The sequence below is a fragment of the Camelus dromedarius genome, chromosome 15 (assembly GCF_036321535.1).
Source record: "Camelus dromedarius isolate mCamDro1 chromosome 15, mCamDro1.pat, whole genome shotgun sequence".
Taxonomy (NCBI): domain Eukaryota; kingdom Metazoa; phylum Chordata; class Mammalia; order Artiodactyla; family Camelidae; genus Camelus; species Camelus dromedarius.
The window spans coordinates 27,491,436-27,514,823 of NC_087450.1; the positions used below are offsets into that span (position 1 = coordinate 27,491,436).

Sequence of the window (23,388 nt, forward strand, 5' to 3'; positions counted from 1 at the left end):
GAACTTAGAGGAAAGAATGTCCTCCACTGAGCTAGTAAAGAAAATTTCATTCCATCCCATACATTTATGAGACTAAAGTTGATACCCATCTGTTAGGATGGTTTAGTCCTTACTTTCTGTCTGTAGGGTCATGGAGATTAGCCATTTGGGGGCTGCTTGTCTCTTTCCAGAATTATTATTATTGTTGTTGTTGTTATTTATTGCTTTTGATAGTCTCTTCTGGAATTTATAGGTATTATTTCTTTCCATAGATAGGATTTTAAAATAGTATAGCTTGCTGGCTATCAATATGAATATATGTCTAGTGAAAAAGATATTTTTTATATCTGAAAGATATAAAAGAGATGAAGAATAAATATTTTTCTTACCAATTCAGTTACTTAGCAAAATTAGAACAGAAGGCTGAAGAGACAAGGGAAAAGTATTGATGGGATTTACTCTAAAATCTTTGTGTTTATAAAATTAATGTCAATGTTTAAATCATTAGGATTTTTTACCTGCATAAAGGTTTTAGGAATATGAAAAGCTTATCCAAACATTGTAAAATACTGGCCTTGTGTAAGATTTACATAAAGAAAATAATATAACTTTACTGAAGGATAAAAACCAGAGCCCAAATAAGTGGTAAAACAAACCATGTGTCCTTGGATAGGATGATTCAAGCTTTAAACTAAATGATAGATTTAGGGCAACTTAACTCATAATCTTAATTTTGGGAGAGGGGTTGGAGACTTGATAAATTCATTCTGAAGTTAATGTGCAAGCATAAATTTGCATAAACATCTAAAATTTTTTTGAGAAGGATAATCATTTGAGTAGGTTACCAACATGATATTAAAACGTGCTGTGAAATGACTATAATTAAAGCAGTCTGGTTCTGGCACAGAAACAGACAAACGGATACGTGGTGGGGGAAATGAAATCGAGAAATGGATCGAGTGTGTATGGAGTTTAGTGTATGAAATGTAGTGTTTAAAAACTGTGAAGAAAGGAAGCAATATTTAATAGATAGTGTTGAAAGAGCTGGCTGTATATGTGGGAAATAAAGTAAAATTAGGTACCACTCATATATCATTTATATAAATAAACTATGAAGGGATTTCATATTATAGAAATACTACAGGAAAAGAGAGAAAAATATCTTGATAATTTTGGGCGTAAGGTATGTTTTCCTAATCAAGAAATCAAAGCAGCTTTTCCCGAAGTAAAATTCTGATGGAATTAGTTTTATAAGATTAAAAAACAAACAAACAAAAATTGTATGCCAGGAAAACTGGATGACATTTGTGGCCAGACACTATGTTAATTTTATAAGCATCGACTCATTAACCTCTGGGTAAATATTACTTTTACCCACGTTTTAGAGTGGAGGAACTGGAGAATTTAAACCATCTGCCCCCGATTACAAAGTTAGCGAGCGATGGAGTGATGACTTGTCTATCGGGGTTCTAGAGCCTGGGCTCGTAACCACGTCACTGGGAACAAAGTCAAGAGAAAATGTATTAGGCACTGTATTCATTTGCACTTAAATTCATTCTACAAGAAAAGCTGGCATTCACATAGTATCTTTAAAGAGTATCTATTATTTTACATATGTTCAAAATAGTAGTTTTAAAGAATCTAAAGGCTCTTTGTAATGTTCTTTAATCATGTTTAATGCAACTTACTAGAATATATCTCAAAGTTAAATAGACTATAACTTTGCTTTGCTTCTTCAAATCATTACCAATATCCTCCTTGGCAGATAGTGCAAAGTAAACCCTTTTTACATGAGGGCTTTTTACTCACAAATGCTTGTCTATTTGATAGGAAATAAGAATAAAGTATCTAGTGATGGACGTCCGTCTGTCTCCACCCTCCTTCTGAACTAAACCTGGATAGCTTTCCAAATGCTTAACTCTCCTTATTTTTACAATGAAATCATTACTTTTGTTTTAGGTGGACTGCATTGTTCAAAAGTATAATATTATAAAATATGATACACTCATACAATGAAATATTATTTGGAATATATTAAAAGAGTGATGTTCTGAATGAATCTGAAAGCATGACGCCAAATGAAGGAAGCCCAGTACAGAAGGCTGCATGTTATATGATTCCATTTGTAAGAAGCCTACAGAATAGGCGAACCATAGGGACAGAAAGTAAGTTGGTGGTTGCCAGGGGCTGGGGTAGGGGGAGGTGAAACGAGGACTGGTTGCTAAGGAGCATGGATTTTCTTTTTGAGGTGATAAAAATATTCTGGAATTAGATAATGATGATATTTGCACAACTTTGTAAATATGATAAAAACCAGTGAAATGTATACTTTAAGGGGTAAATTTTATGGTACCTGAATTGTATCTCATTAAAAAAGACCTCAACTGGAAAAAAAAAAAAAAGCAATAATATTCACAGCAAAAGTGTGAGGTGCAACTGTTGTCCCTTAATTTGTGCCGGTCAATAATTCATGATTCACTGTCGGCTGGATATCCCTGATAAAGGTATCAGGAATGTCCCCCCCCCCCCTTTATCAAAACCTGTTACAATTCAGCCTTGACCAAACTCTCACTCTCATCACTTCTCCTTCATACCATCTTAGTTCTAGTCAAATTTCTTGAATTGTTTGACTTCTCACTTCAAAATGTTCACCCATTTCCACCCCCTCACCTGGAGTACCATTCCGCAAATCCTCCAGATTTCAAATCTGTCATCCTTTAAGATGTCATCCAAGCTTTACCTTCTTTATGAAATGTATCTCAACACTTTTGAAATATCCTCTTCTTACAAATTCCCCTGGCCCATTACATGCCTCGTATCCTTCTTGCATTTTGGATATCTTATAAGACAGATCTCTGTCTAATTCAATATTGTTTCCCTCATAACAATTAATATAGTGCCTGACACATAGTAAGTCTTTAATATGTTTCTTTAATTAATGATTTAATTATTTCCTTGGGGCTTCTGTGATTTATTTTGCAAACAACACATTCTAAAATGATGCTTGAGATTTAAGGCTTTGAAATGCACCAATTTAAAAAAATCTGTTCCCCCTGGAAAGTTTATTTAGTCCTTTGTAAATGTACATACAGATCTTGATTCGTGGAAGTGTTTCTTTGACAGTCTTGGGGATTGCATACGTATACATGCGTATACAGGTATAAAGAGGGAATGTGGTTTTCAGAGAGCAGAACAAGATAGCATTGAGAAGGCGACGCACAGATGCAAGAACTCAGTGGCTGTCAGGGAGATCTCTGCAGGCAACACCTGCAGCAGCATCCAAAAGTGCTTTGAAGGCTTGGAGTGGTTATTCTGCTGAATAACAGAATATCCACAGAGCCAAGGTCTGTGACCTTGAGCACAGCAGATCTTTTCTGCTGAATATGATCTTACTCCAAGTGAAGTCAAATTATTCTTCCCAGTCGCCAAGAAAACCTCAAAGCTTTCAAACCACTTTGCTCTAAGAGATGTCTCAAATCTGCTAGGGCAGCCCACAGAACACAAGGACCACAGGATGGACGTGAATTGCTTGGAAGCACAAAACTTTCCATTTTTTACAGAATTCTGATGTGTCTAGGTTGTATGCCAAGTGAAAAAAGGACTTTGACCTGAAGTAGGAAAGGCTGATGGGCTGCTTCTGTGCCTTCCTTGAATCTGAGCTGGAAGAAGAAAGGGTTTGCTTCAGTGAAGAGAACCACGAGGCCTGCCAGGGTCGCCGATGCTCCATCCTGACCCACCTGCCCACTCTGCCACTTCCCCTCCTCGCATCATTCAGAGAGTGTGCTTTTTAATGGGTCAGACAAGCAACAGCAAATGGGGGAAATGGGGAAGAAACTCTTTGTCTTCAAATTGAAATACATGGAAAGAAAACACAAGCAGGAATTTATGTGAAAGGCTTTTGTGAGGAGGCTTTTAGCCAGCAGTGTGGCATGGTTAGAATCCTGAGCCGACTGTTTATTAAGGTAGAGCAGCAAGAGAAGCAAAGATCAGTCTTTTGTGCATTTGTCTGTTAGAAGAAGGAAGAGGAGCTTAGAAACTTAAAATTTCAGCCTGTGGTGTACAGACACGTCAACCTATTAAAGAGAGACAGGCCTGTCAAGGAGAAGTTGCTGGCGGATGGGTGTCGGCTCTTAGTAACTGTTTCAGGACTAGCTCTTGTTCTGCATCTGTCTTTCTTTATCTGTTTATCCCAGCACTTCCTTCCCTGACTTTCTCCTCAGACTAGAACATCCTTGCTTTTCATGGCCATGGTTTTAGTTTCCACGGGCTTTTTATCAACTTTAGGTTTTATTCTGACCAGCAGAGAAAGAGCAGTGTTCACGTCAGTTCAAGACACAAATGTTTGCCTTTGCATGTTTGCATTCAATTTTTTCCAGAAATGCTTAAACCTTTTCTATTTGTGTAATGAGAGTTTTGGAGATTGGCTACAATTTTTAATTTAAAGAAACTGAAAACAATTGAATTCAGCTAAGTGGGGGTTTCTATGTGTTTGGGCAAATGTGATTGTCTGGATTGGTAGCAAGATGCAGCTCTAGATTGCTTCTTAGATGATATTTCCTTCAGGAAGGGGAAGTGTCATATCAGCATCTGAATGGGTTGAAAATTAGTTCATGTGGTTTTATATAAAGATGGACCCATCTAAAGTAAACTGTGACTTAAAATCAGATGCTTTCAAAGGTCAGTCTGATAATGTACATAGAAGGGGAAAGAAGAAATGCACTTGTGTTCCCATTTTATGAGATAAAATATGCCAGTTACTTATTAATTACTCAAGTAGCAGGCCGGTGTAAAGCAACACTGTACACAGGCAGGTCATGCCTGAAGTGTAAATTATAGCTTAAAGAGCCACAGCATTTTGTCACATTACTATAACTGAATTAGCACATTAATAGAGGCACAGTTGTTACACATTAAATGGATAGGTCATGTCTTTTTAAAACCTTTGATTCTCCACCATGTCTGCACGTTCAAATCACCTGAGAAACTTCTGAAAATGTCACTGCCCAGGCCATGCACTGGACCAATTAAATAAGAATATTGAGGTGAGGGGCTGGGACTGAGGCATCGGCATTTCCAAGGCTCTTTAGGTGACTTCATCGGGATGCAAAGTGGAGAACCACTGTGAACATTAAACATTTTATTAAGTCACTTCAGCCTGATACACTTAATTAGCCAGTAGTTACTTCTTGTCAGTATAGTTACATATTCAATTTATGTTTATTTTTATTGTAAAATGATACAGATTTTTTTCCACATCATGAGCAATACATCAATTTAAAATAAAATGTGTTGTCTGTTTTTAAGAAGGAGTATTTGAACATTTAAGTCAAAGGCTTTCATTATAATACGATAAATCAAAATAAACTGCAAAATTAAAATTTTGATGTTGATAAGCTTAACATAATTAGTACAAATATGGTAAGGTAGTAGAGATAATTCACTTTGAGATTATGCTGAGAAAAGTAATAATATTAACTGTTGATATGAAAACTATAAAGCTATAATTTTGCATATTTTGTCTCAAGAGTTATGAAAACTAGGTTTCTGAGAAAGACATTAAATTAGAGTTGAGTGTCATGATGAAAAAGCCAGACTGTCCTGTATTCTTCAGAATGAATGTTTTCTTCCCTCTGAAGCTGTGAAGGTGTCCATTCAAATCTATCTAAAATAGCATTAGACATGTAGCAGAATGTAGTAGAAAGAACATAGGATTCATTCAGAGATCCAAATTCTAGTCTGAGGTTTTTGCAAGCTAAGTGGTTTTTGCCAAGTCTCTTAAATTCCCTGGGCCTTACTTTTGTTATCTGTGAAATGAAAAAGCTGAATTAAATCATTGTGTTTTTTTCTTTTTCAAATTTGAGTAGCAAACCATTATTTTTATGAAATCAATTTAGAACAATTCCTATTTCTATAAAAAGTAGAAGAGTGCATTGCAAGTACAAAGCTTATGTGTGGTGTATGAATCCTGGGTAACTGGGAAGAAATTTTCAAAAGACCTTGAATGAGAAGTTCTCTTTAACTTTTGTAGTTCTACAAACTGTTCATGAGAAAGGCAGGTAGTATGGGTAATAGGGTGGAGGCAACTTATTTCAAGCATGGGATATAAATTATATCCCATATTCTTGCCACATAGTGTCAAGGCCAATGATCTTTAGAAAGAAAAGACTTGTTTCAAAGAGTTATTTGGTTTATTCACAACAAGTAGAAAAGGGGGAAAAAAAGCATTTACAGCTGGTACATGTGGAAATGTGTCTTATCCTTGTGACCAGCAAACTCTCACTGTGAGAAGTAAATGGATGTATTGTAATTCAAGAGGTGGTGTTATGCAGTCTGGCCAGAATGTTCTTTTACCAAGTTACTTTCAAACTAAAAAGTGAGAATGTGCTCTGCTTTTTGATTGTTTTGTTTATATTTCACTATTTTATTGTACATTTTGTGCTCGTGGTTTATTAGGAAGTGGATTCTTTCCATGGGGAGTAAGGGACGGGAAGGCCTAATACTTTACAAAAAGGTATGTTGAGTTTCAAGATAAACTGGTTATTGGAAATAACTAGGAAGTAAAAAAATGATAATAACGTCTCAGGAGCACAACTCCAATCTTATTAAGTAGGACTTAAGGGAATGGGTGCTGGAAACATGCCTTTTTTTTCCTCTCTTTTTTTTTTAATTGAGGTATAGCTGATGTACAATGTTATATAAGTTTCAGGTATACAACCTAGTGAGTCACAGTTTTAAGGGTGATTCTCCATTTATTTTTATTTATTGTTATTGTAAAATACTGGCTATTTTCGCTGTGTTGTACAATAATTTTTGAAGGTTTCTCAGGTGATTCTGAGAATAGGCCCTGTTTGGAATCTGCTGGTCTCGGGACTCCGTATCTCATCTCAACTTCACCTGTGCCTGCCTGTAGGTGCCAGAGAAACTCTCATAACCTGTATGGGTCTCCTTTTTCCAGGTCCAAAATTTACATATATGGGATTCATTGAGATTTCTGATAAAGTTTCACAATTAAAATAGTCACAAATAAGCCAATGTTCTTTTTTTTTTTTAAAGGAGCCTAAGACATAAATTTATATTATAGTTAAGACTGAAAAGGAAATTGTGATAATCTCTACATCCTAGGAAGAGTGTTCTTTTAACATTAGATCCCAGTACCAACTTGTTGACAATGTCAAGTGTTAATCAGTGAGTAGGCCGCCCTCTCTTGGTGATCCCCCTGCATGTCCCTGTTTATAAGCCTGCCTGTTCCCTCTGCTCCAATCATAGAAGTCTTAACTGGGAGTAAATGTTTCTGACCAATGCAAACTGAGCTAATCAAATTTCATCCCCTTTGGGGAACTGAGCACTTGAATGGAATTACTTTCAGTCTGGGGTTCACTGTTGTTGAGTTACGTGAGTGATACAACCCCACGGGAGACCAAAAACTCTGCTGTGAGGAGCTTAGGTCTTCCCCCTGCTCCTTTCTTTCTGAGATGTGGTGGTTCAGTGATTCCTTCTATTCTGTAAGCTACTTCCAAAATCTCTCTGATAAATTCTGTGTGTTTGCACTTACGCTAGAGCTCTGCTGGTATTGGGAAGGGAATAAGGTCTTAAGGACTCTGTAATACAGAGTAACTAACTTCTCTCCTATGTACCTAGAAAGGTGCTAATTGTGTACCACCCTTGGGAGGCCTGAGTAAAAAGTATTGAGGTCAGATGAGAAACCTGGTCTGAGAAATGCTGAGCTAGACAATGTTGATTTGTGATGCTTTCAACACAACTCTGAGAGCTGGGATGTGGGGAGGTTATGGAAGAATCAGTATGTAATAAATAATAATAATAATTCTGTAATAATTATATTACTGATCCTCATTTTTTAAGAAATCTGCAGGTGTGGCATGACAACATGACTATAGCCATTGGTGCTGAAGTAAACTCAGACTCATTTCCTCGCCCATGTGCGTGTAGCACCAACCCAGGTGGGGAACTGAACCCAGGAGTCCTAATTTCACACGAAGGGTTCTATCCAGAGGAAAACACTAGTCATTGTCGATTTATTCTTCCATGCTCCCATTGTTCAGATAAACATACTCCCGAGTTAATTCATATAAACTTACAGTAAGTAATACCAGCTTTCCCTTAAAATGTTTCGGTATTGTAGGAATTTCATTTATATGGAAAAGTACCTGAAATTTGGGAGAAATCAAATTCATCAGACACATTCTTTTACCACCTCAGCATGTGTAGGACCAGAAAGTCTGTTGAAAATATCCTTCTCTGGACTAAGAAAGAAAAGTGAACAGACTAGAAAGTTTATTACTGATGGAGTGTGAACAGAACACCGTCCTCGTTCCTTTGTTTCCCTCAAAATTTAAGTCCTTGCAGTTTAAGAGGAGAAGTGGCTGTAGAAGTGCAGGGAGGCAAGTTGCTATGGAAAGTTCCTTGAAAAAGCAGCAGCCGCCAGAAACCTTTAAAGACATTTTCACTGGAGCCTGTTGTGTGATGTTGACAGCAGGAAAGCAGTAGAGCTTGGCACAGAGTTGAGCCTTAGTAAATGTTTATTGAATGAATCAATGAAAGAGTGGCTCAGTAGAGCAGTAAAATCCTAGAACTGAAAGAAACACTGGAGATCACTGAGTCCAGCTATGTCACTTTACCAGGGAGAAAATGAGGCCCAGAAAGGCCAAGTCGGGTGGCCAAGGGCAGAGAGCTGAAAAGTGGCCAAGTGGAAACCAGTGCTCAACTCTCCTGAGCCTTAGCCCAATGATTTTTTCCCCTGCGAGAATGAAAAATATAAATAAAAAAGCACAGAAACCTCATGAAATCATCTTGCAAGCCATCCAGGCACAAACCTTTTTCAAAGGATAAACCATCAGTGGAGACAGATTTTTTTTTCCCTTTCTTTATGCTATTTGTAATACTTCCATCTCTTTCTTACTCTATGAACCTTATTAACCAAGTTTTTCCTAGAATCAGGATGCTGGGCACAGTGATACTCTGATTATTAAATGATTTGGTAAAAAGCTGATTTTTAAAAACTGCTGGTCAGTCCTTTAAAATATGGTAGTTATTTTAATAATGATCATAATAATAACCAATAGTTGATTGCCCACTATATGCCAGATACGACTTTACGTACACAACACCATGATGAGGACAAAACTGCTCTCATAGAAAGCCCCTTGCAACAGAAGAATTTAAGTAACCCCCTATAAGTGATTCAGAAGAATTAAAGAAAACATCTAAAAACTGGCCGGTTATCTCCCTCAGCACTTACTAGAAGACAGTAAAACTGATCTTTGACCACTCCTCACATAATTCCTGCCTCCCTACCTCTCACCTTTCTTACCTCCCTAAGCATTGGGAATGGTCTGTGGGACAGAAGTTAGTAGATCATAGGTCCTGTGAAAATGCACCATCCGAGGAGACGTGTGCTTCCTTTCTCAAGGTAATAGAGAAGAGACTACTGTAGAAGCATGTGTAGTGCTTGTGTGAGGCTGCAAAAAAAGAAATGTCTGCATTCTGCATTCCTGATGCATGACACAGTCTGCATCAAACTTGCTGACGTGCTTTGGGCTTCTCTGAGAAGAGAAGGAGACTGCCAGAGTGGAAAGAGATAGGAGGAGAGCCTACACTCTCAACATTTGGTGTGATCAGGATGCCCAAGGTTCTAGGGGTCAAACAGACACTTGACTTATTCTGGGGCTTGAGCCATCTGGCCATCATTGTTCACAAGAAGGCCACTTGCTGGGGAGCTGGGCCAGGGGATCACGATAGCCAGATGCAATGTGTTAGAACCAGAGGATAAAACAGGTTGAACCAGATGAATCCATCTCTCTCTCTCTCTCTCTCTCTCTCACATTATATTTGGAAAATGCACTGGGGAGGCACTACAAGAACACTTAGGAGTTTATAGTATGGAAGGCATCAGAGGTCAGTGAGGGTGAACCAGAGAAGCGGGTACAACCAACAGAAAGAGACCACAAGAATGACCACTGTCCTTTTCTCTTCCTCTCCTTGGCTCCATTCCAATAAAGTGGAAGGGCTGGGTTTTAAGGGAAGTGTTCAGTTCCTCTTCTTCCTCAACTCAGGCCATGAATTAAAGGATCAAATTTACATCAAATCTTAGCTTAAATTTATAAATTAGCCTAAGTTTTTAATAACCAAAAGACCAGAAATTTAGTAATTCTGCCCAAGATGTTGTTAAGAGATGGGGAAAAGAAGAGTCAGCGAGTGCATGTTTAAAATCAGTGACTAAAGAAATATAATGACCACATAAATAACTCTCTCGTATTTATTTACCATGAGTATATCCCATGAGTTTTGAGTCTAATAAACTTACTACACATATTATATTACTTCATCTTCACAGCCAACCTGTCCTATAGCTCTTAGTGTTATTGCCGACATTTGCTGATGAGAAAACTGAGATTTTAAGATGATTGATAATGGAAGTATTTACAGTGTGAGAGGGGGATCCAAACCCAGGTGTATGTATGAGTCTATGGCCCTCGTTCCTCGTTCCTGTGATCTATGACTTTATAGCTGTTGGTCTCCTTGTTGTCACTTTCATACATCCAACCTCCACACAGAAGCCAGACTTAACTTTTTAAAATGTAAATCAAATCATGTCACTCTCCAGCCTGCAATACTCCAATGGCTTCCCATTTTATTCCCATGGAATAAAATCCAAAGGTTTGACCAAGATGGTGCCTGAATGAATATTAATTTCCCTCTCAATTCCAGCTTTGTTCCAGCTGCTTTACATGTGTGACTTTTGGAGTCAATATGCTTTGCTTTAGGATCTAAGACATGCCATGGGTTTCCCATTTTCCTTCTCTTCCCCTACTGCTGAGTGTGGTACTCTAAATTCTAAGTGTTCTTAGTTTGTACTGATTTTAGTATCAATGAGAATTGTCTATAAATACAAAATATCTATAAATCTGCCAGAAAAATCATTGTATTGCTATAATTTTATATAATATAATAGTATCTTTATTATATATACATATATGTAATTTGTTATTCATTAATAGACACCCAAAGGAATCGTAAGTCCATGTAGAGATTCTTCGTAAAGTCTGTGTTCACCAAGCTGTGTTTTTACTTTGCTTGTGTCACTGGTATCCTCCAGGTTAAAAGATGCTGGAGTCTAGTTGCCATCGATTCAGTTGTTGGGAGTTGAGCCCGAGGTGGGCTCAGAAACCGCAGTATTGCACACCTGGTGAATATTTATTTGTGACTCCCTGTGTGTCATATGATCTGTGCAGAACCGAATGATCATCAGCCCAGATAGGCATGGAGTGGCCTGTTTGGTTCCCAGCACCTGCATTTATTTAAACAAATGCAAATTTGTTGCCCGATAGAAATGGAACATTGTTGTAGTGGAGTGTTGGGCTGTGTCCCATTTTTGAAAAATATGTTCAAGTTTAAGCTGCATTTAAGTTTTTGGTCATGAGTTAGAGACTCATTTCATGGCAATATCTGGGAAACAAGGAAGAGCGTGAGATTGGATAAAGAGGGCAAGTGTTATACATTATTTTGATTCTACCCCATTAGTTATGTGACCACCGTGTGATCTGTTGAGTCCTCACTCTCTTCATCTAATAAGTGAAGACATTATGTTAAATAATAGCTAACTCTTCTTTAGATTTCATACTTAAAGATCTGAAGTATTTCATCATTAAAAGTGTGCCCCTTCTTTTGGGTTATCTGGTGGATGCTTGGCAACTTACTTCTGGATTGTTTGTCTTGAGGTGTATTTAAAGTGAGATAAAACCTTGAAGAATGAATATTTTACAAAGCTTTATTTCTTGCTCCGAACAATAGAAGTTAGCCTCAGAATTTCCATAGGTTGAATCACATTTTGGAATTTTGGAATAATTTACATTACGTCTGGTAGAAAAATCTAAGGAAAGAGTGAACAATTCTTCCTTTAAAATAATGTTCTTTTTCCTTATAGCTATCATTTGATTGTTTTAGTTTCTAAATTACACAGGGTTGTGGGCAAATAAAACTATACTGTTCTCTGTTACACTTCTTAGGGACTGAGGAATTATCCTGTTGCGATTTTTAATAGGCAGACTTCCCTTTTCTGTTTTTCTAAACTTGTTTTATCTTTTAGTCAGAGACAGCCAGGCTTTTTATTTAATTTAATAATGTAAACGTCTAGTGTGTACCTTTGTTTAGTCAAGGATGTTTTTGGCACGATATTCTTGTGTATTTGACTTCTAGAGCAGTAAAACAAAGGAAACAAATCTCTCACTCAGATGTCGGGTTTTGTTCATTTGGTTTTTCTTTCACATGTTGATTTTAGTTCCTGGTTTATGTTAAACACAGTCTTAGAATATATTTTAAGGTATAGTAAAACCTTATAAACCTTTGTGATTTGAGATTGTGTATATGAAAATCAAGATAATCAAAAACTATAGTGTAGGGCAGATTCTTAGGAAAATGGCCTGACGTTCTTCACATAAGTGGGGACAGTGGGACTTCTCTCTGCCCATAGACATCTTTGACCTTATGAAGTAGGGTCATTCTCTTGAAGATCTTTCACTTAGTATAGAAGTTCAGTGAACGTTAAAGTTGTGGAACCATAGGGTCAATTTAATGAGATTTTTATCCCATGTATAGGCAATGGGAAAGGGCATTGTCCTGAGACTCAATTTCTTTGTGAACTTGAGTCCTTTAACCTTTCTTTGTCTGATATTCCTCTCTATGAAGTAGAAATCACTGATTCTTGCTGTTAAAAAGAATCCATTTGTTCAGTCTACCATCCAAAGATTGAACGCCTTCTGCCATATCCAGTTAAGTGGTTCAGTTATGTTTAAGTCTTTCCGTGATGAGAAATTGGCTTTCTGTTGAATGGAATGTTCCACCTATGGATAAATACCTTAGAAAATCTTCATTATATTGAGATGTATTTTTCCATAGCTTTCATGCTTCGATTCTGTTTACACCCCCGATTCTGTACAAAATGGAATTACTTTTCTAGGGGACATCCTTCCAGATGTTTGAAGATGCTGTCATATATCCCCTGAATTTTTTTCTTTAGAGGGTTTTAGCATTACCTTAGATCATCTAGAAGACTTTTATCATCTTAGCATATATCCAGACACATTTCAGCTTGTCTAAGTAGGAGTGTGATAACAGGCTTGATCTGACCAGCACTAAAGCACAAGACCATCCTGTCCCTCTTCTAAGAATTTTCATGAATGTAATCCATGCTCGCCCGGGATTTTTTGAGTGCCTCCATCACACTACCGATTCCTGTTCTAAGTCTTCTAAAAATTTGGCTTTATTTGTTTTATCTGATATATCTGGGAAGTCATGTTTCCTATATACTATTACTTGTTCAGTTGAGTGGTTTTAGACCTGAGAAGAGGACCCAGGTTTATTTGTATCAAATTTAACTTCGTCAAAATCAGCTTATGCAGTCAGCATAACAAGAATTTATACAATTCCAAACTTTTCCATTGAACTTTCTTTCAGAAAATTAGATGAACCAGAACTGTGTATTTTTGTTTAAGTTATTGGAGGGGTAAAAATTGAATAGGACTAAAATCCAATGGCATCCTATTATCTCTTCCTCCAATTGCATCCTATTATCTCTTCCTCCAGTTGCATAGCAACATAAAGCAAATTCATACAGAATATTAGAAAAATACTCCAAGCTTTTGAACAGTTTATTTTTTTAATTGTTTCTCTAATTCTGTCATAACATTTCTATTGTGAGTGACAGACTCCCTTCGTCTTAACATTGATCTATTAATCAGCACCTTTAGAGAATGATCCTTCAATTATAATTACATTCATGCAGCCTATATATTTTTTCTAAATCTTGTGAGGTTGCTCTGGAGAGCAAATGGTATTAAGGGATATTAGTATGCATTGAAAGTTTTTAAATGTTACCTAATTCATATTATTACTATTGCTATTATCTTTGTTTTTACTAATAAAAGTAGCATTAATAGGAGTAATGTCTTGCTCATATCATCCTGTTAATCAGAAGGAAGATAATTTATCAAATGAATTTGCTTTGTTCTCTGTCATCCAGATTATTTAAACTATTATTTAAATTATTTTTGAAACGTAGTATAAGTACTAGAAAGTACACGTAAGTGTACACTCTAGATTTCTTTACACTGATCACACCCATAACCAACACCCAGATCAAGAATGAAACATTGCTAGCACCCAAAAAGTCCTTCTAACCCATCCCCCCACCTTTATGTCTACCAAGGGTAGCCATTATCTTGACTTACAACAGTAGAGATTAGTTTTTTATGTTTTAAAATTTTTTATATAAATGGAATCATAAGTATGTTCTCTTGTCTCTGGCATTTTAAAAACTCAATGTTATTGTTGAGTTTTATCTATATTTTTTCATGTAGTTGTAGATCATAGATTCTCATTTCTGTTTAATATTCCATTGTGTATCTGTACCCCTGTTTATTTATCCATTCTACTCTTGACTGGTTGGCATTTCAATACTGTTCAGTTTGAGGTTATTACACTGCTGTAAATTCTCTGATATGTCATTCTATTGATCTTTGTGTCCATTTTGTTAAGTGTATTCTTACAAGGTGGGGGTTCCTGGGTCATAAGATAGGCAGATGTTTAAAAGATAGTGCCAAAAATGCAATTCTCACCAGTAGTATATAAGTTGCAGTTGCTGTACTTCCTAACACTTGGTACATTTTGTCTTTTTCATTTTATTCATTGTAGTGGAGTGCATTGATATTTTATTGTGGTTTAGTTTGCATTTCTTTGAATGCTAATGAAGTTGAACATCTTTCCATATGGATATTCTTTTATTACGGATAAAAGTGTCTGTTCAAGTATTTTCCAGTTGGCTTTTCTAGTGTTTCTTTTTCTTAATGGATTAGTATAAGTTCTTTGCATATCTTGGATATAAGTATTTGTTGATATATGTATTGCTGTGGATCTAATTTCTTTTTTGATGTTTATTACTTTAGAACATATTAGAAATGTACAAGATATTTGGTACATATTTTTAAATGGACGTAGACCTATTCTTTAAGTGTTCAACAGGAAAGCATAAATAACTCTTTACTGTGCTGCTTGATATTTGCATGTGACAGAGCACAAAACTTAATGACAAAGACCGTATGGTAACAGACAAAGAATTGAAGGAATCACAGTCCTCTAGTAGAAAATGGAATGATGTATGTATTTTCATATAGTATACCTATTCTTTCTTGAAAAAGAACATAGCAAAGATACTTTCCCTGCTTAGATTCATGTCTCATTTACAGCATTTTGAGATAATGATATATATAGAGTGAATTTTTCCAAAATTATGTGGTTGTATTTAATGCAAATTTCAATAATCTAAATTTGATATTAAACAATACAAAAGGAGAGATTTATTTTCATTTTCAAGTAATAGCAATATGATAGTGTGAAATGTCGCCAGTACACGTATAACTTCAAAGATTTTCATCTAATAAACTACAAACTCTGTTTAGTATTTTTCCCTTTGGCTCTGCCACATTATATGGCAAACTAATCCTTTGTCAAGATTTATTTTGAATTATGTAGACTTGAAATGACAGAAGGTCACTTGAATAAAATGCTACTGCCTTTTAACTAGACCAAACTGCTTGAAGCCCCTAAACTCTGTTACTTAGAAGGGTAGTTGGAGGCTGAGCTCTAGTCCTGCTTCTGTTACTGACATAATTTCTGAATTTGACAGCCATTTAAACTCCATGGGCATCACTTTCTTAATAATGTAAATTAAATGCTTGGGCTAGACGAGGGCCTGTAGAACCCCCTTTGTCTCAGAGGCCTATTCTGAGTGTCCGGGGGGGTGACAAGTTTGCAAATGTCGTCTTCCAGTGGCAGGTCTCACCGTATCTGATGTACGGGTATGGACATGAATCAGAATTCACTTGACTACCTGTCCTCAAATGACGAGAGCAGTGAGCAGAGAGAAGTGAAGGGCATTGGGAATGCTGTTTTTATTGATTACAGTAACCATTTTCTAAAGACTGATACCTTCATAATATGTGGCATTCCTGTGAGATAGCATAATGCCAAATAGTGCTTGTTGCAGTTGGTCAATTTTCAGCTCGTTGGCACTCTTATCAACGTTGGATAAGAATTACTGTTTTTCTATAACTTTTACAAAGCCTGGAGTTTTTCTATCTTTCCATTTCATTGTTTTGGTCAATTTTACGGCTATGAAATAGTATCTGAATATAGTTTGATTTTTGCCTTTCCCTGAAGACTCATAGGATTCAGCATCTCTTTATTTATTTATAAGGCACACACACACACACACACACATATATCTGTTTCTCTATAAAATTATTTACATTTCTCTTGCCCATTTCCCCTTGTCTTTTTCTGAAAAATTTATTTATCAGAATGCTTTTCATAAGCTGTGTTGTAGTTATTCGTAGATTAATCTGGTATGAAAATATTTTCTAACAACTTATTTAGAGTCTTACTCTCTTTATAGTATTATTGATGAACAAGTGTTCTTAATTTTAATGCAGCTGATGTATTAGTATTTTATTAGTGCTTTTTATGCCTTTAATGGCTATTTAATAAATCCTTCCATACTTTAGTATTGTAATTTCTTATCAGATTATTTAAATTATTTAATTTACAGAAATTTTACAGATTTACCTCACTAATTTATATCCTTAGTCCATGGAGAATTGATTTTTGTAAACAAAATGATGTAAAGGTCCAGTTTCACTCTATGTATGTAGATAACCAGTTGCCCCAGCACCATTTATTGACTAATCTATACTTTGCTCACTTATTGGTAATGCCTAACTTGATATAAATCATTTTTGTATATGCTTAAGATTATTTTTAGTTCGATTATCTTTATTCTCCCCCTTTTGTCAATCCTAATGCATTATCTTTCTTACCATAATTTTCTAATAAATGTTTATCTTTACACAGGAAAGTTCCTTAATCTTTCTCTGGTGTATCTTGGCTATTTTGGCCTCTTTGTTTTTCCCATAGAACTTGCACAATCAGCTTTTCACAGTTTTTAAAAATTATTGAGATTTCTGTTGGAATTTCATTGAATCTATAAATCTGTTCATATGTTTAAAACAGTGATTTTCCTCAGTATATAGAACCCTACAATCTTTCTGAAATATCTTAAGGATTATTTTGGTCATTCAATTTGTTCAGTAATATTTGCTAGTATGATTTTTTTTTTCATTTATACTGTTTATAACGCTCATGTATTTTTCTTGTCTTCCTACGTTAGCTAGGACTTCAAGCACAGTATGTTGATAGTGGGCATCCTTGTTCTGTTTCTGATCTTAAAGAGAATATCCTAGATTTAACAATGAAGTATGACATACGCTATTTGTTTTAGATCATTCATCATATTTATTACCTTAGGCAGGCAAGGAGGGAGACAGCTACCATTTCTAGTGCCCACAAACTTTGCCAGATGCCTGTATAGGCACTATGTCATTATATCCTGGAAGACTGATATCACTAACCATTTTTAGAAACTGAGATTTTAAAAGCATAATTGCCCCCAATGCAGTTAACAGGTAGCTAAGCTAGGATCTAAACTCATAGTTTAGCCTATGTTTTTTCCCCTAGTGTTTATCAGAAATTCTTAGTTGTGCTGGTTCCCAGTGTCAAGCCACTTGCCATACTGAACTGACCAGGAAAACAAACATCTGAAATGTAGACATTCAGAGACAGGGATTAAGTCAGCCTTGGTCACGCCATTGTCCCTAAAGACTAACCCTGGGCTTAACCCTTGGGAGGTGCTCGGCCAATATTTTGAGTGTGTGAATGGAAGGGACCCTCTGGTATTCATTGGGTTGTCCTTGCTATGATTCTGCCTCAGAATGTGCAGGGTTTGGCTGGACCGCTAGTCTTCGCTAATGGTTTACCAGCAGGCAGTGACCCTTCCTCAGAGGTTCTCTCTCTTGTGAAAGCCCCGAGGTGCTCACTGCCTTACTCGGTGCCATGCCTTGCCTACCTCTAGCTGCTTGTGGCATTTTCTGCATCCAGGGAGTCAGGCCACTGGGCACTGGTGAGCTGAGACCTTGATTTGAACTCTGGATGCAAGGACATGAATTATCTGACTATTAATTGAAAATAGGCCTGAGGTAAAATCCTATTGCCAGGGTAAGGGTGAGACCCCTGTTGGCATATGAACCCTCCAGTGGGCAGAGTAGAAATGCTATATTACCAGTGAAACAGATTAAGACTCTCTAGTACCACTTATAATTCTATGTTTATAGTTTATCAGAAGCCAAGTCCAGACCATGCTGCCTCATTTTTCTTGGCACTACACCAGCATTGGCTAGAAAATTGAGGGAACTTTTGGCTTCCACTCTTCCTTTGGTTAAACTCACTTAATCAGTGGGAAAAGACTGCTTTTCCCAAACAGCCACAATCCTGTTGGATGTAACATTTTGTGGGATCCACGTTGTTACGCCTAACTATGGTGAAGACAGAGATACATAGAAAATGTTGAGATGTCATTTACATGCTATTCCTGTGATGATGTACTGGAATTTTTACCAGTCTCATAAAAACCAGCCCTGCCATCTGCTTGGTGAGATCAGGGAATGAACCACCAACCCAGCTGACGCCATTAAGCTTTCTATGACTGCCCCCTCCACCCAGGGAGAAAAAATGCATGTGCTCTATAGAATATCCATTTACTCCCAGACCAAATTCTATTATTTTTTTCTTTACTTTCTCCTCACCAGATAATTTGCTATGGCTTCTCAGTGATGGAAGTATTTGGCTCTTCACTGAGAAGATCTTTGAATATAAATGTCTCACTGAAAATTAAAATAACGCCTCAGTTGGATGGAGAGAATGTTGCAAACACATTGGAATCCATTGTTGCCAGCAGAGTAGAACCATCCAATATGCATTTATGGTACCTGATTTGTGCCCTGGAGATATCACAGAGCTGCTTTCTCTGATCAGAGCTCTTGCAGTGATACTTAAAAATTAATTGAATTTTCAAGAATGTCAGCTTCAGCTATTGCAGTCGATGGCCCAATAGCTGAGGAGGTTTATTAAAAACATACTGCCACCTACAGTCCTGTTTGACTCTCTGTGATAGGGCTCTTGTCATGAATGTTCATTAGACAAAGAGTTCATTCGGGGGCTGATAAGTTATTGTTTCTGTTGAGATGTGCTGATTTGCATAGTCTGTTTACTTACGCAAGTATGTATCTGTTTTCCTCCAGGAAAAGAAGAATATATCGCCACTTTCAAGGGATCTGAATACTTCTGCTACGACTTGTCTCAAAACCCCATTCAAAGCAGCAGCGATGAAATAACTCTGTCCTTTAAAACCCTTCAGAGGAATGGACTGATGCTTCACACCGGGAAATCAGCTGATTATGTCAATCTCGCCCTGAAAAATGGAGCTGTCTCTCTGGTCATTAATTTGGGATCAGGGGCCTTTGAAGCGCTAGTGGAGCCCGTGAACGGGAAGTTTAATGATAATGCCTGGCATGATGTGAAAGTCACCAGGAATCTGCGTCAGGTAACAGCGCAGTGGATAAGAGAGTAACTGGCTTTGTTTCTCGCTACAGCTGTGTGTGTGTGGTACTTGAAAACCTTAACAACATGATATAGGGCTCCTCAGAGTCTTTTACAAATTAGCTGTTTCTTCTTCTGAGATGAATCTTCCTGCCGTACTTGAGCAGGGGCATATCTAGAAAGTTCCGGGGGCCCAAAAGGCTATTTTGACACAGCGATGTAATGACAATTTCCCAGAGGGCTGCAAGGATATCCCTGCAACCTGCCCTTCCTGTGATGTGTGTGATTCTGTTGTGTTTTTGGTTTTTGGTTTATTTGATTTTAAATTATAGTTTTCATGGTGATCATTTGGAAGCATGCACATTGGGGTCATTAAATCACAGTTCCTTTTTTGTAGTAAAAACAACAACAACAGTGTGTTTGTGATTTGGGATTGGATTGATCCCCACTCCCTCCCCACCCCAACCTCTGAAATAGGGACAGGAAAAGTCCCTGAGTGGGGCCAAAGGACTTTGGGGGTTTCCACATCTCCTAAAGAGTCTCCTTATGAAGTTATTTTTATTTTTAGCACAGACACTTAAGCTAAACCCCAAAAGTCCCTGGACAGGCCAGTTTATCTTCTAGATGCCCATTTCTTCTTGATTGTATTTTTTTTAATTTTTACAAGTGTCTATATATTAGGGAAATATAAATTTTGCAGTAAATCTGTGGGTCCACGTATACTGTATACTTTTAACGCAGACATATCATTACAGTATATACATACAGATGGAAGTGAATCGATTGTCCTTTTATATTGAACATGATAAGTTTTTGTTATTATTTGAAATTTTATGATATTACAATGTATCGTTTTGTTAAGTGTTGATAGTGACTAATTTTTCTGCAGTATATGCTGATCTAATATCCTTAACATATTTGTTGTTTCTCTGTACAGTTGCAGAATGACCGGACTGTCTCTGGTTTTCCTTTACTAAAACAGCCCTCCCCTTCTGAGCTGTTAACTGTCTAACCTTTTCTTTCCCACTTCTGCAAGGCTTAAACTATCCAAGCTAGAGAAGCAACCAGGAATTTTAGGAGTGCAGACTGAGATTAGCTGAGGCAGACACGTAAAAGCGAAGGAGTTCTTGAGACCCTCCAAGACCTTTCAGAGGCTTTACTGCCATGGGCGGGGCCCTGCATGCTTCACACCTGCCCTGGGGGAAGAGGTGCCTACCCCGCTGTCAGGCTAGCTGCAGGCCACGGATTTCCTCTAAGCGTGTCTCTTTGGTTTTTCCCTTTTTTATTTTTCCTCTCAGATTCTCACCAAGAGGCCGTAGGCTCATTTGAGAGCCACACAGAAGGAAGGGTGGGGCTTGAGGACCCCGCTTTCTAGATTTGCCTTTGCTCAGGTCACAAACCAAACTGCGAATTGGTAGCGCACAGGAAGCTGCAGTTACATAGCCGGGGTGCATGTGTGGCAGGACAGATGAAAAACAAATCCATTCTACTCATTCTATGTGTCAGGATCTTTGCTTTGTTTCATTGCAGTAAACTGTGACCCTAAAGTCCATCAATATGACCGAAGGAAGTTTTGGAGTTGAGGAGGAGTCCTTGTATGCTGTAAAATTGAGTAGCAGGGCAATGCCAACCGATTCCTACGAATCTTCCGGGGCCAGGGTGGGCCAGGGCGGGGGAGGGACCACTTACTTATGGGCAGAAGGCGGCAGTGGTCAGCTGATGAGCTTTAGGCCTTTGGATCCCTTCTAGAGGTTTTAACTGTCTGTCAGATGTACTCAGGGAGACAAAGGAACATTGCCATATGTCTGTTTCTGTCTCATAGCAAGTTACGAACAATACTGGCAGGAAAAATATTACCTCTGTGGGAGGCCTATTTGTTAGTCTGCTTTTTTCTTGTAAAATTTTTTTGCCCTTTTTCTATGTTACTAACATGCTTAATAACTAACATGTCATTCATGGAATGTTTCATTCTACTAACCGTTACCTGAGTCAAAAAATGTACTAACATGGTAGAGACCATCATATTTTTTAAGTAACGATCGTTATTCTGTTCACAGTTTTTAATTTCCTTTCTCCCCCCTTCTCCACAAAGCACTCAGGCATTGGACACGCTATGGTAAACAAACTACATTGTTCGGTAGATATCATTCTAATTGTTTCTTATTTTGGGTTTGCCGTGTGTTTTCTTTCTTTCTTTTAACTGTAGACATCATTAACAAAAGAGGAACTGCGGTTGGTACTCTTCTGCTTACTTTGACCTCCTTCTTTTCATCTGTTGTTGACCTTCTTATTTTTCACCTGTTCCTGTCAACTTCTGTTTTCCAACTCACCTGTAGGGGCATCGTTAACGTTTCGAACGTTTTTTGCATCCAGCTGTGGTTAACCCGGGATAAAACAAAATGGTGGCTGGCCCGAGTGACCGCAAGCTCAGCCAGCCTCTAACCATTCATGACGCATGGCATGCACCCTCGGTGTGGGAATGCTGGGGACGCCACGCCCACTCATCCCGACGTCATCACGGAGCAGTTGTGTTTTCCTTTGGTTCTCCCCGTTTTCTTTCCTTTCCTTTCTGAACTGTACTGTCCCCCCTGCATGTGCACATCCACGTGTGCCGCTTCCACTGGTTGTGTTGCCTCCCCTCCCCTCTGGCATGGACTCAGGCACTTGCATGCTGGACAACTGCTGCTCAGTAGTGCAAATAGTGACGTTGCTGGAAAGAGCTTGCGCCTTTTCTGTTAACAAGGTGCACGTTGTGACTAGTTGATAACAGACGACTAAACTTTACTAATATGTACACCAGCAAAACTAACCTAGGAGGCATTTTACTAACACCATTTTTGTGTCTGCTGAATAACTTTTGAGTTGCAGTAGGGACGATGCTGACACGAGTTCAATAATCAGTTAACTCTCTAACTAGCTTAGATCTCTTAGGGCTAGTTGAATAGAATCCAAGAATAAACCTCAAACAGACATGAAAATGGGTTCCGCCATAGGTCTAAAAATAAAAACCAAACGAACAGAAAAAAAAAAAAAAAGAAAAAAGAAAAATGAAAAAATAAAACAAAACAAAACACAAACAGGCATATCCCAGGATTACAGTATCTAGGTCTGAGTATAGCGTGTCCTTTCCCTGTGCTTTGTTATCTAGGTGACAATATCAGTGGATGGGATTCTTACCACAACGGGCTACACGCAAGAAGATTATACCATGCTGGGGTCTGATGACTTTTTCTATGTTGGAGGCAGTCCCAGCACAGCAGACCTGCCAGGGTCACCAGTCAGTAACAACTTTATGGGCTGTCTCAAAGAGGTAAATATCACCGTCACCAGAATCATTCTTAATTCATGATCTCATCATTTCAGATCCGGACAGAAAGCATCTTTGCTGAAGACCTGATGTTTGTAGAGTCAAAGGGCACAACCTTAAATTCAGGATCGGGGGGATGGGGGCAGCTCATAGAACATTATGAGGGAATTAAGTTTTTCTTCTCTATAGTCTGTAAGTAATTCACAATTAAGATTTGCATGGGCAGTTGTGTATTGGCTATAAAAGAAAGTCAAACACAAAGAAATATTGGGTCTAGAGTTAAGCCTTGCTCATTTCTTCTCAAATGCCTTAAGTGTTATATATACAGTGGTGACTCATTTGAGCATTACAGGAATAAAGAAGAAAAAATTAGGCTACAAGTGAGACCAAATGAAACAAAACAAAATGAATCTGTACGATGAAATAATTTTGTTCCTGTATTTTAAATATGTTCTGAAGGAATTAGCACTGTTTGATTCGTGATCTGATTAGCTTACTTGATATTTACCTGACTGAAACTAGCAGGCTGAAAGATACCATCAATTTCATCCCTCATTCTCAGGTGTTGTTGTGGGTTGTAACTTTTGATAGCATTGGAACTT

The 23,388-nt window shown here is 37.6% G+C and overlaps 1 protein-coding gene across 20 annotated transcripts in view; it reads left to right on the forward strand.

Annotated features, from left to right (window-relative positions):
- The window catches only part of NRXN1 (neurexin 1), a 1,020,679-nt gene that overhangs the window by 355,001 nt on the left and 642,290 nt on the right, over window positions 1–23,388 (forward strand). For 12 of the 20 annotated variants that reach the window (XM_064494502.1, XM_031466987.2, XM_064494491.1 and 9 more), the window contains 3 exons: window positions 19,182–19,483; window positions 21,572–21,616; window positions 22,628–22,789. In XM_064494502.1, the coding sequence (XP_064350572.1) occupies window positions 19,182–19,483; window positions 21,572–21,616; window positions 22,628–22,789 (509 nt within the window). The remainder of the gene's footprint in view (window positions 1–19,181; window positions 19,484–21,571; window positions 21,617–22,627; window positions 22,790–23,388) is intronic. The other 8 variants (XM_031466999.2, XM_064494494.1, XM_031467006.2 and 5 more) reach the window with 2 other exon arrangements.